The sequence below is a fragment of the Oncorhynchus kisutch genome, linkage group LG1, assembly GCF_002021735.2.
Source record: "Oncorhynchus kisutch isolate 150728-3 linkage group LG1, Okis_V2, whole genome shotgun sequence".
NCBI classification, from domain to species: domain Eukaryota; kingdom Metazoa; phylum Chordata; class Actinopteri; order Salmoniformes; family Salmonidae; genus Oncorhynchus; species Oncorhynchus kisutch.
The window spans coordinates 65,511,979-65,523,252 of NC_034174.2; the positions used below are offsets into that span (position 1 = coordinate 65,511,979).

The following is an 11,274-nucleotide window of genomic DNA, read 5'->3' on the forward strand; positions in this document are numbered from 1 at the left end:
ACTAACAGATAAATATAGCACACCTTGGGCACCTTTATAACATAAATACAATCTAGATAGGAGCTGACCTTCGTTCCTCCACAGTGGAGGCTGTCCCGGTGTCTAGCTCAAAGTCCAGGTCTGGGTGCCGGTTGACGCGACAGAGTGAGTTGTCTCGTTCCCTCTCTCTGTGTGTTTGTGCTTCTCTCATTCCTCCAGCTGAACTCTGTGGATCATCAACGCTGTGTCCCTAGCTGTCCCTTCGCTTCTCTGAACCTCAATATGACACACTGGGCCTCCCTTGCTCTTCTTCTGGTTTTGGACCTCTCCATCCAGGGGGCCCTCTCCCAGGACGCTGAGGAACCTGCACCAGTGGACCCAAGCCAGGCCCCTGTCGACCCCTCCCAGGCAGAGGATGAGGACGAGTGGGGACTGAACTCCGTTAGGGGAGGCTTTGAAGCCGTCAATGGATACTTTGACTCCATGCTGGAGCTTATGGGCGGACGCGATGGAGTGTGCCAGTACCGCTGTCGATATGGTAAGAACATGACCAACTCCTCTGGCTAGCCTATCATACATGTATCATATGTGTGGCATGCCAACGATAGTCAGAGGAGTTGGTCATTGGCTAAACAAGTCCATCTAGATCTAGACCAGGCTTGTGATTAGTTAGCCGAGATAATCTGTTTTGTACAGACCGCTTCCATGGGATCCTAAATTCAAATTGTGTAATGATTATCCAGCAGGTAGAGATCCATTATAGATTAGGGAGATGGTACACAATGGAGATAAACATGGACATTAAGATTTTCTGAAGTCTTAACATATCCTCATGTTAAAGCTATTCAAACTCTTAAATGCAAGAACGCCGTATAACTGATTAGGGAGAGTTTATACTAGGAATTAATTTTACATTACTAATAGCCTTTATCACCTCACATCTGATAATGCACCTTAGTCAGTGGACTATGAGCAAGGAGAGATAGCTGGCAGAGGTAAAGTGTGAAATAGTCAGCGATTCACAGCTAGGCTGTAGTCTTCACCATTGATATCATATGTCCATGGACTTTACCTGTATTGACCATGGACCCTGTTTTGGTTACCACCATTTATGAACTGATAATCTTCCACAACAACATCTGTTGTCTGACATAACTTACAGACATCCAACCTCCCATTGGGCACACACTGGTTGAATCAACATCATGTCAATGAAATTACGTTGAAGCAATGTGGATTAGACTTTGAATTGACATCTGTGCCCAGTGGGCTACCTTTGCTGAGTTGGTCAATCAAGTGTGAATGACGATCAAGGTTGGGTTCCGTTCCATTTCAAGTCAATTCAGTCTAGTTCCCATTTTCCTCATTGGAATTTAAAAACATAAGTGAAATTCAAATATTCCTCATGGCATTTCTTGAATTGAACTCTAACATTCTTTCTACCTCAGGTAAAGCTGCTCTTCCTCGCCCTGACTACCAGATGCAGGAGCCCAACGGATGCAGCTCCTACTTCCTAGGCCTTCCGGTACCCAATAGTGTATGCATATATAGATGATTGGAAACACACGCACACACACTTTAATGCTCAGTGAAACATTTCCACAATCAAGTATTTTTATAGAATGCAAATCAAAATAGTACATTGGTCATACAACTTCGACACCTTGTGGAGTCCATGCCCGACAAATGGATGCTGTTTTGAGGGCAAAAGGTGGTGCAACTCAATATTAGGAAGGTGTTCTTAATGTTTTGTACACTCAGTGTATAACACCATCATAGCGTGCATGCACACACACTCACCACACTTGTCCTGTTCCATCAAGGTTGATCTGGGTATCCCTGCCATGACTAAGTGCTGCAACCAGCTGGATATGTGTTACGACACCTGCGGCTCCAACAAGTACCGCTGCGACTCCAAGTTCCGCTGGTGTCTCCACAGCATCTGCTCTGACCTCAAGAAGAGCCTGGGCTTCATGTCAAAGGTCGAAGGTCAGTCAACCTGATGCAGTGTACATGGAAAGTTCCACAGTCTGAAAAGTGTAGAAGCCGTCAAGCCCTTGATTCCTCAAGTCCCTCTCAAAGTCCAGTGCAAGAGGCGCCAATGTCCCTCCCCTCAAACTTTCTCCAATGAACTTAGAGGGGGTGGAAGGAATTAAGGAAAAATCTAAGATTTGACAGCTTGTACACTTTCATTCAGAGCCACAGATTACACCTAGAGTCCTATGCCTGAACTTCATTGCACTTTCATCAGGCCTATTGATATTTTGCTCAAGATGTTTAAATAGGCCAGTAATTATCTCTCATCCCCATGTCCCTCTTTATCTTCTAGCCTGTGAGACAGTAGCAGACACCCTGTTCAACACAGTCTGGACTCTGGGCTGCAGGCCCTACATGAACAGCCAGAGGGAAGCCTGCCTCTGCGAAGGAGAGGAGAGGGATGAGCTTTAAATTAGGGTTATAGACATACACACACACTCGCATATATATGCACACAACACACACGCACAGCTCTCCTATTCACCAAGTTATATGGGATACGTCACTCCAAATGACTGCTGGAGATGCGACTTGGCTATTTGTGTAATTTATTTGGTGTGTTTTTAATTGGTTTTGTTTAACAGAACAAGTGCTGTATATTTGCAATAATTGTTGGGTTTATTTTTTAAATCTGCAAAAAAACATGTACTACAATACAATCTTGTATTTGTCATCTTGAGTTGTGGAAAATCTGAGAATGCCATGTGCTTCAGACTGCATCTCTTCCTGAAAACAGGGGAACACAGAATGCACACAAGTATACTGTACATGAACTTACAAAGATGACTGCCACACAGTTTCTATTGAGTTCAAATGTGTTTTGTCTCGCCATAACGTAATTCATGATTAAAAAAAATATTAGCCCCATTACGTAGAAATTATACATTACTCCACTCTTAGTCCTGAGATACAAAGTGAAACAGGACAGGTTCTATAGAAATAGAATCTCGGAATTAAAAATAGTCAGTTTCCTGGCTTTTATAACTAAAGCAACCACCTGGTACTGCCCATGCCATAATAACATAAAAGCAATCTGAACATACAGTACACTGAAAAAAGCTTCAATATGAATCCTTAAAGGATATGGCCAGAAGACAAATCCTAGGGTAGTATTACTATACTGAACAAAAATGTAATAGCACCATGCAACAATTTCTAAGAGTTCATATAAGGAAATAAGTCAATTGAAATAAATTCATTAGGCCCTAACTTATGGATTTCACATGACTGGGCAGGGGTGTAGCCATGGGTGGGCCTCGGAGGGCACAGGCCCACCCACTTGGCAGCCAGGCCCACCCACAGCCAGGCCCAGGCAATCAGAAAGATTTTTTTCCCCACAAAAGGGATTTATTACAGACAAAAATGCTCCACAGCACCCCCCACGTCGTCTGCGGTTGTGAGGCCAGTTGGACGTACTGCTAAATTCTCTGGCAACAGCTCTGGTGGACATTCCTGCAGTCTGCACACTCCCTCAAAACTTCAGACATCTGTGGCATTGTGTTGTGTGACAAAACAGTACATTTTAAAGTGTCCTTTCATCTTCCTTTGCACAAGATGCACCTGTGTAATGATCATGCTGTTTAATCAGCTTCTTTATATGACAACTGTCAGGCGTTTCAAACGTAACTTGTTCTGAAACTTGGAGTGGTTGTTCCCCTTGCTCTGCATGGGTAACGCTGCTTCGAGGGTGGCTGTTGTCGTTGTGTTCCTGGTTCGAGCCCAGGGAGGAGCGAGGAGAGGGACGGAAGCCATACCGTTACACTGGCAATGCTAAAGTGCCTATAAGAACATCCAATAGTTAAAGGTTAATGAAATACAAATGGTATAGTGGGAAATAGTCCTATAATAACTACAACCTAAAACTTCTTACCTGGGACTCATGTTAAAAGGAACCACCAGCTTTCATATGTTCTGAGCAAGGAACTTAAACGTTAGCTTTCTTACAAGGCACATATTGCACTTTTCCTTTCTACTCCAACACTTTGTTTTTGCATTATTTAAACCAAATTGAACTTGTTTCATTTATTTGAGGCTAAATTGATTTTATTATATTATGTATATAATAAATGTTTTATATTAAGTTAAAATAAGTGTTAATTCAGTATTGTTGTAATTGTCATTATTACAAATTAAATAAATAAATAAAAATGGGCTTTTAATAATCGGTATCGGTATTGAAAAATCATAATCGGTCGACCTCCCGAAGCAACATCTCAAGACATCAGTCAGGAAGTTAAAGCTACTTCTTATGGATGGGTGGGAGGGTAGCATCCCACCTGGCCAACATCCAGTGAAATGGCAGAGCGCCAAATTCAAATTACTATAAATATTCAACTTTCGTGAAATCACAAGTGCAATACATCAAAATAAAGCTTAACTTGTTGTTAATCCAGCCAAGGTGTCAGATTTCAAGAAGGCTTTACGGCGAAAGCAAACCATGCTATTATCTGAGGACAGCGCCCAGCACACAAATGCATAACAAATCATTTTCAGCCAGGGAGTTGCGACACAAAAGTCATAAATAGCGATATAATATATGCCTTACCTTTGAAAATCTTCTGTTGGCACTCCAAAATGTCCCAGTTACATTACAAATGGTCCTTTTTTTCAATAAATTCCTTCTTTATATCCATAAAAACTCAGTTTAGCTGGCGCGCTTCCGTCAATAATCCACTCGGTTTCCCTCTTACAAAATGCATACAAAATGAATCCCAAACGTTACTAATAAACTTATCCAAGCAAGTCAATCAAGGTTTATAATCAAACCTTAGGTACCCTAATACCAATAATAAACAATACAATTTAAGACGGAGAATCGTTATTGTCTTTACCGGAGATAAACAAAAAGAACACGCTCTCTCAGCCATGCGCTTGGAAACGCTACAGCCAAAATGGGAGCCACTTAGAGAAACTAAAACTTGTCCCTCATTCTCCCAAAAACCAGCCAGAAACTATTTCTAAAGACTGTTGACATCTAGTGGAAGCCCTAGGAACTGCAATTGGGGACCAATTTGCCCTATTATAAAAGTGTCAGGCATTGAAATCAGTGGTATGCTGAATTTTTTTAATGGTCTTTCCTCTGGGTTTTGCCTACCATTTCAGTTCTGTTATACTCACAGACATTATTTTAACAGTTTTAGAAACTTTAGAGTGTTTTCTATCCAAATCTACCAATTATATGCATATCCTAGCTTCTGGGCCTGGGTAGCAGGAAGTTTACTTTGGGCATGCTATTCATCCGGACGTCAAAATACCGCCCCCTATCCCAAAGAAGTTAAAACTTGGTCGCAAATGGGTTTTCCAAATGGACAATGACCCCAAGCATACTTCCAAAGTTGTGGCCAAATGGCTTAAGGACAACAAAGTCAAGGTATTGGAGTGGCCATCACAAAGCCCTGACCTCAACACTATAGAAAATGTCGGGGCAGAACTGAAAAAGCGTGTGAGAGCAAGGGGGCCTACAAACCGGACTCAGTTACACCAGCTCTGTCAGGAGGAATGGGCTAAAATTCACCCAACTTATTGTGGGAAGCTTGTAGAAGGCTCCCAGAAAGGTTTGACCCAAGTTAAACAGTTTAAATGCAACGCTACCAAATACCAATTGAGTGTAAGTAACCTTCTGACCCAATGAGAATGTGATGAAAGAAATAAAAGCTGAAATAAGTCTTTATACTATTATTCTGATATTTATCATTCTTAAAATAAAGTGGTGATCCTAACTGACCTAAGACAGGGAATTTTTAGTAGGCTTAAATGTCAGGAATTGTGAAAACTGAGTTTAAATATTTGGCTAAGGTGTATGCAAACTTCTGACTTAAGTATTCAGACCCTTTGCTATGAGACTCAAAATTGTGCTCAGTTGCATCCTGTTTCCATTGATCATCCTTGAGATGTTTCTACAACTTGATTGGAGTCCAGCAGTGGTAAATTCAATTGATTGGACATGATTTGGAAAGGCACACAACTGTCTATAAAATGTCCCACATTTGACAGTGCATGTCACAGCAAAAACCAAGCCACGAGGTTGAAGGAATTGTCTATAGAGCTCCGAGACAGGATTGTGTCATAGTACAGATCTGGGGAAGGGTACAAAAACATTTCTGCAGCACTGAAGGTCCCCAGGAATACAGTGCCCTCCATCATTTGGAACCACCAAGACACTTCTTAGAGTTGGCTGCCAGGCCAGACTGAGCAATCGGGGGAGAAGGGCCTTGGTCAGGGAGGTGACCAAGAACCCGATGGTCACTCTGACAGAGCTCCTCTGTGGCGATGGGAGAACCTTCTAAAAGGACAAACACCTACAATGTGATTTTCTGGATTTTTTTTCTCATTTTGTCTGTCATAGTTGAAGTGTACCTATGATGAAAATTACAGGCCTCTCTCATCTTTTTAAGTGGGAGAACTTGCACAATTGGTGGCTGACTAAATACATTTTTGCCCCACTGTATGCAAGTATAATTTCTTTATATTTTTTATTATTAATTTGCATTAAAAAAAAAGCATAAAATTCTGTTTTTGCTTGTCCTTATGGGGTATTAGGTGTAGATTGATAAGAAAAAAAATGTTATAATTTAAAAAATCTAACTAACAAAATGTGTGAAAAGTCAAGGGGTCTGAATACTTTCCGAAGGCACAGCTCAGAGGCCCAGCTCATGAGCTTCATCAGTAGCATATTTGAATTTAGAATGGAAAATGAACGTGTCAGTGCAACAAATGAGTGTATCAAACCAAATCTATTAATTCTCTAACCAAACCGAATCATTTCAAACTAAAACATATCGTTCCCGTATCATATCAGAGCCCATGTATCTAGATACCTATCGAATCATCTTGAAAGAGAAAGAAGCACATCCCTAATGTATTTATGTATATGTGGTGAAGTTGTGCTGTTGAGTTTGCGATGTAAGACACATTTCCTGAAAGGGACACACAATAAAGAATTAAGAAATAATTTGAAGATGTATGATGCTGATCAAGCCTACGTTGTCCCTGAATACTGATCTAAGGTCAGTTTAGTATTTTTTTTAACCTTTAAATGGTTAATGGGACAGGTTTATGGGTAATTGATTCTAGATCTGCACTTGAGGGTTATTCTACTGCCTCTACTTAGTCTATGTAATGGAACAGAACAGTTCATCCAAACTTCAGGAAATAAATCTATTCATAAATACAGATGTAACAAGCACATGCATTTGAGCGACATCCATTGGTCCATGCCCGCTTTCTCAAAATGCTATTCACCCTAGCTTTGAGAGTAACATCCTTACTGGAAAAAAGTGTTAACATTTCCTTGTCCTTCGTCTTCTGTTTACAGATGGCCTTTGATTCAGGCCCAAAGGTTTCCATAGCAAGAGCAGCTTTTTTGCCGGCAATCTGTTCCTCTATGATGTCCAGCTCCATCCTCTTACGAAGGAGCTCCAGGTAATCCCCACTGAGCTCCACAGGATCTCCATCAACGTCCCCATCTGTGTCTGGGGAGAAGGGACCACTGCTACCCCTCAATGAGCCTTTGCTCCAGTCTCTGGATGATGGGTACATGATGTGGCTCATAGCAGAGGAAGCACCATACTCCTCCCCAACTTCTCTAGTCCTCCTCATGCTGCAGTATTCACTGTAGGACTCTAGGGGCATAACCTGGCCATTGCCTCTCTTCTCAAGGCCATTGTCCCATTGCCCTGAGCTCGGTTCTAAATACTCCCTCCTCTGACTGCATGTCTCTGGTTCTCCATACTCCATCCGCTGACAGCATGTCTCTGGTTCTCCATTCTCCCTCTGGTGACTGTATGTCTCTGGTTCTCTATACTCCCTCTGGTGACAGCATGTCTCTGGTTCTCCATTCTCCCTCTGGTGACTGTATGTCTCTGGTTCTCCATACTCCATCCGCTGACTGCATGTCTCTGGTTCTCCATTCTCCCTCTGGTGACTGCATGTCTCTGGTTCTCCATTCTCCCTCTGGTGACTGTATGTCTCTGGTTCTCTATACTCCCTCTGGTGACTGCATGTCTCTGGTTCTCCATACTCCATCCGCTGACTGCATGTCTCTGGTTCTCCATTCTCCCTCTGGTGACTGCATGTCTCTGGTTCTCCATACTCCATCCGCTGACTGCATGTCTCTGGTTCTTCATTATCCCTCTGGTGACTGCATGTCTCTGGTTCTCCATACTCCCTCTGGCGGCTGCATGTCTCTGGTTCTCTATACTCCCTCTGGTGACTGCATGTCTCTAGTTCTCCATACTCCCTCTGGTGACTGCATGTCTCTGGTTCTCCATACTCCATCCGCTGACTGCATGTCTCTGGTTCTCTATACTCCCTCTGGTGACTGCATGTCTCTAGTTCTCCATACTCCCTCTGGTGACTGCATGTCTCTGGTTCTCCATACTCCATCCGCTGACTGCATGTCTCTGGTTCTTCATTATCCCTCTGGTGACTGCATGTCTCTGGTTCTCCATACTCCCTCTGGCGGCTGCATGTCTCTGGTTCTCTATACTCCCTCTGGTGACTGCATGTCTCTAGTTCTCCATACTCCCTCTGGTGACTGCATGTCTCTGGTTCTCCATACTCCATCCGCTGACTGCATGTCTCTGGTTCTCTATACTCCCTCTGGTGACTGCATGTCTCTGGTTCTCCATACTCCCTCTGGTGACTGCATGTCTCTGGTTCTCCATACTCCCTCTGGTGACTGCATGTCTCTGGTTCTCCATTATCCCTCTGGTGACTGCATGTCTCTGGTTCTCCATTATCCCTCTGGTGACTGCATGTCTCTGGTTCTCCATTATCCCTCTGGTGACTGCATGTCTCTGGTTCTTCATACTCCCTCTGGTGACTGCATGTCTCTGGTTCTTCATACTCCCTCTGGTGACTGCATGTCTCTGGTTCTCCATACTCCCTCTGGTGACTGCATGTCTCTGGTTCTCCATACTCCCTCTGGTGGCTGCATGTCTCTGGATCCATTCTGCCAAGGTGCCTGAGCTGGGCTGATACTCCAGGTTCACTGCAGAGAATAAAGAGGTGGTGAACTGTACTGTGTGTCTGGGTGATAACTATAACATTAAGTATGTTATGAATATAAACATGTCTGTCGTTGATGATGTACACTGCTCAAAAAAATAAAGGGAACACTAAAATAACACATCCTAGATCTGAATGAATTAAATATTCTTATAAAATACTTTTTCTTTACATTGTTGAATGTGCTGACAACAAAATCACACAAAAATTATCAATGGAAATCAAATGTATCAACCCATGGAGGTCTGGATTTGGAGACACACTCAAAATTAAAGTGGAAAACAACACTACAGGCTGATCCAACATTGATGTAATGTCCTTAAAACAAGTCAAAATGAGGCTTAGTAGTGTGTGTGGCCTCCACGTGCCTGTATGACCTCCCTACAATGCCTGGGCATGCTCCTGATGAGGTGGCGGATGGTCTCCTGAGGGATCTCCTCCCAGACCTGGACTAAAGCATCCGCCAACTCCTGGACAGTCTGTGGTGCAACGTGGCATTGGTGGATGGAGCGAGACATGATGTCCCAGATGTGCTCAATTGGATTCAGGTCTGGGGAACGGGCGGGCCAGTCCATAGCATCAATGCCTTCCTCTTGCAGGAACTGCTGACACACTCCAGCCACATGAGGTCTAGCATTGTCTTGTATTAGGAGGAACCCAGGGCCAACCGCACCAGCATATGGTCTCACAAGGGGTCTGAGGATCTCATCTCGGTACCTAATGGCAGTCAGGCTACCTCTGGCGAGCACATGGAGGGCTGTGCGGCCCCCCAAAGAAATGCTACCCCACACCATGACTGACCCACCGCCAAACCGGTCATGCTGGAGGATGTTGCAGGCAACAGAACGTTCTCCACGGTGTCTCCAGACTGTCACATGTGCTCAGTGTGAACCTGCTTTCATCTGTGAAGAGCACAAGGCGCCAGTGGCGAATTTGCCAATCTTGGTGTTCTCTGGCAAATGCCAAACGTCCTGCACGCTGTAGGGCTGCAAGCACAACCCCCACCTGTGGACGTCGGGCCCTCATACCACCCTCATGGAGTCTGTTTCTGACCGTTTGAGCAGACACATGCACATTTGTGGCCTGCTGGAGGTCATTTTGCAGGGCTCTGGCAGTGCTCCTCCTGCTCCTCCTTGCACAAAGGCGGAGGTAGCGGTCCTGCTGCTGGGTTGTTGCCCTCCTACGGCCTCCTCCACGTCTCCTGATGTACTGGCCTGTCTCCTGGTAGCGCCTCCATGCTCTGGACACTACGCTAACAGACACAGCAAACCTTCTTGCCACAGCTCGCATTGATGTGCCATCCTGGATGAGCTGCACTACCTGAGCCACTTGTGTGGGTAGTAGACTCCATCTCATGCTACCACTAGAGTGAAAGCACCGCCAGCATTCAAAAGTGACCAAAACATCAGCCAGGAAGCATAGGAACTGAGAAGTGGTCTGTGGTTACCACCTGCAGAACCACTCCTTTATTGGGGGTGTCTTGCTAATTGCCTATAATTTCCACCTGTTGTCTATTCCATTTGCACAACAGCATGTGGAATTTATTGTCAATCAGTGTTGCTTCCTAAGTGGACAGCTTGATTTCACAGAAGTGTGATTGACTTGGAGTTACATTGTGTTGTTTAATTAAGTGTTCCCTTTATTTTTTTGAGCAGTGTATTTGATGTTCTTTGCCCAGATATGCATGTTCAAGGCAAGACATAATGACAGAAACTAATTAACAGGCTTCTAACAAACAAGTTCCAATATATAGGTAGTTGCATTTGACTTATATAATGCTAACCCGCTTGTAAGATATTGTTTTGAATGTCAGCTGAAATGCGCTAGTTAGTGATGTAATTTTCAGTGCAGGCCCACATATAGCTTGCTAGCTAAATAGTGTAAATGTAAGCATGACAGGTAGGGGAATATCAACAAATATCTAAAATTGCCAAATCGAAATAGTCACGTGGCCACTTAAAAGGCGCAAGCGTTGCTTGTAATTGTTGTTTACCTCGTCTGCCCCTTCTGCTACCCTTGCGCAGGCCTTTGTGTTCGCCATCTCATTCTGGATCTTGAGAGATCAAACAACTTGCATGCACACAACCAGAGTCAGAAAATTCTGAGTGCTTTGACTTGGAAATACTATTGTATATAGTTAAATTTGTTAGAACGGCAACTGATCAATCAATAAACTCGTTTCCAGGCCCCTGCTTCTGGTTAAATTATTATTGCTTCATAGGATCAAAAATCCAATACTGCCACCAGTAG

At 43.6% G+C, this 11,274-nt stretch overlaps 2 protein-coding genes across 3 annotated transcripts; one reads left to right on the forward strand and one right to left on the reverse strand.

Annotated features, from left to right (window-relative positions):
* Window positions 1–69: 69 nt before the first annotated feature.
* On the forward strand, window positions 70–2,883 carry LOC109889298 (group XIIB secretory phospholipase A2-like protein). Of its 2 annotated transcripts, none has more exons than XM_031830103.1 (4): window positions 70–517; window positions 1,428–1,516; window positions 1,803–1,968; window positions 2,309–2,883. In XM_031830103.1, exons 1-4 carry the CDS (start codon window positions 262–264, stop codon window positions 2,425–2,427), a joined length of 630 nt encoding a protein of 209 aa, XP_031685963.1. In that variant the 5' UTR covers window positions 70–261; the 3' UTR covers window positions 2,428–2,883. The 2 variants fall into 2 exon arrangements, with proteins under 2 accessions (XP_031685963.1, XP_020336224.1); XM_020480635.2 differs by having other exon boundaries at window positions 121–517; window positions 1,428–1,504.
* Window positions 2,616–11,221, reverse strand: LOC116374827 (repetin-like). The gene is made up of 2 exons (XM_031830072.1): window positions 11,018–11,221; window positions 2,616–9,007 (listed from the first exon to the last, which is right to left on the reverse strand). The coding sequence occupies exon 2, from the start codon at window positions 8,965–8,967 to the stop codon at window positions 7,174–7,176; it is 1,794 nt and encodes a 597-aa protein (XP_031685932.1). The 5' UTR covers window positions 8,968–9,007; window positions 11,018–11,221; the 3' UTR covers window positions 2,616–7,173.
* Between the last annotated feature and the right edge of the window lie 53 nt (window positions 11,222–11,274).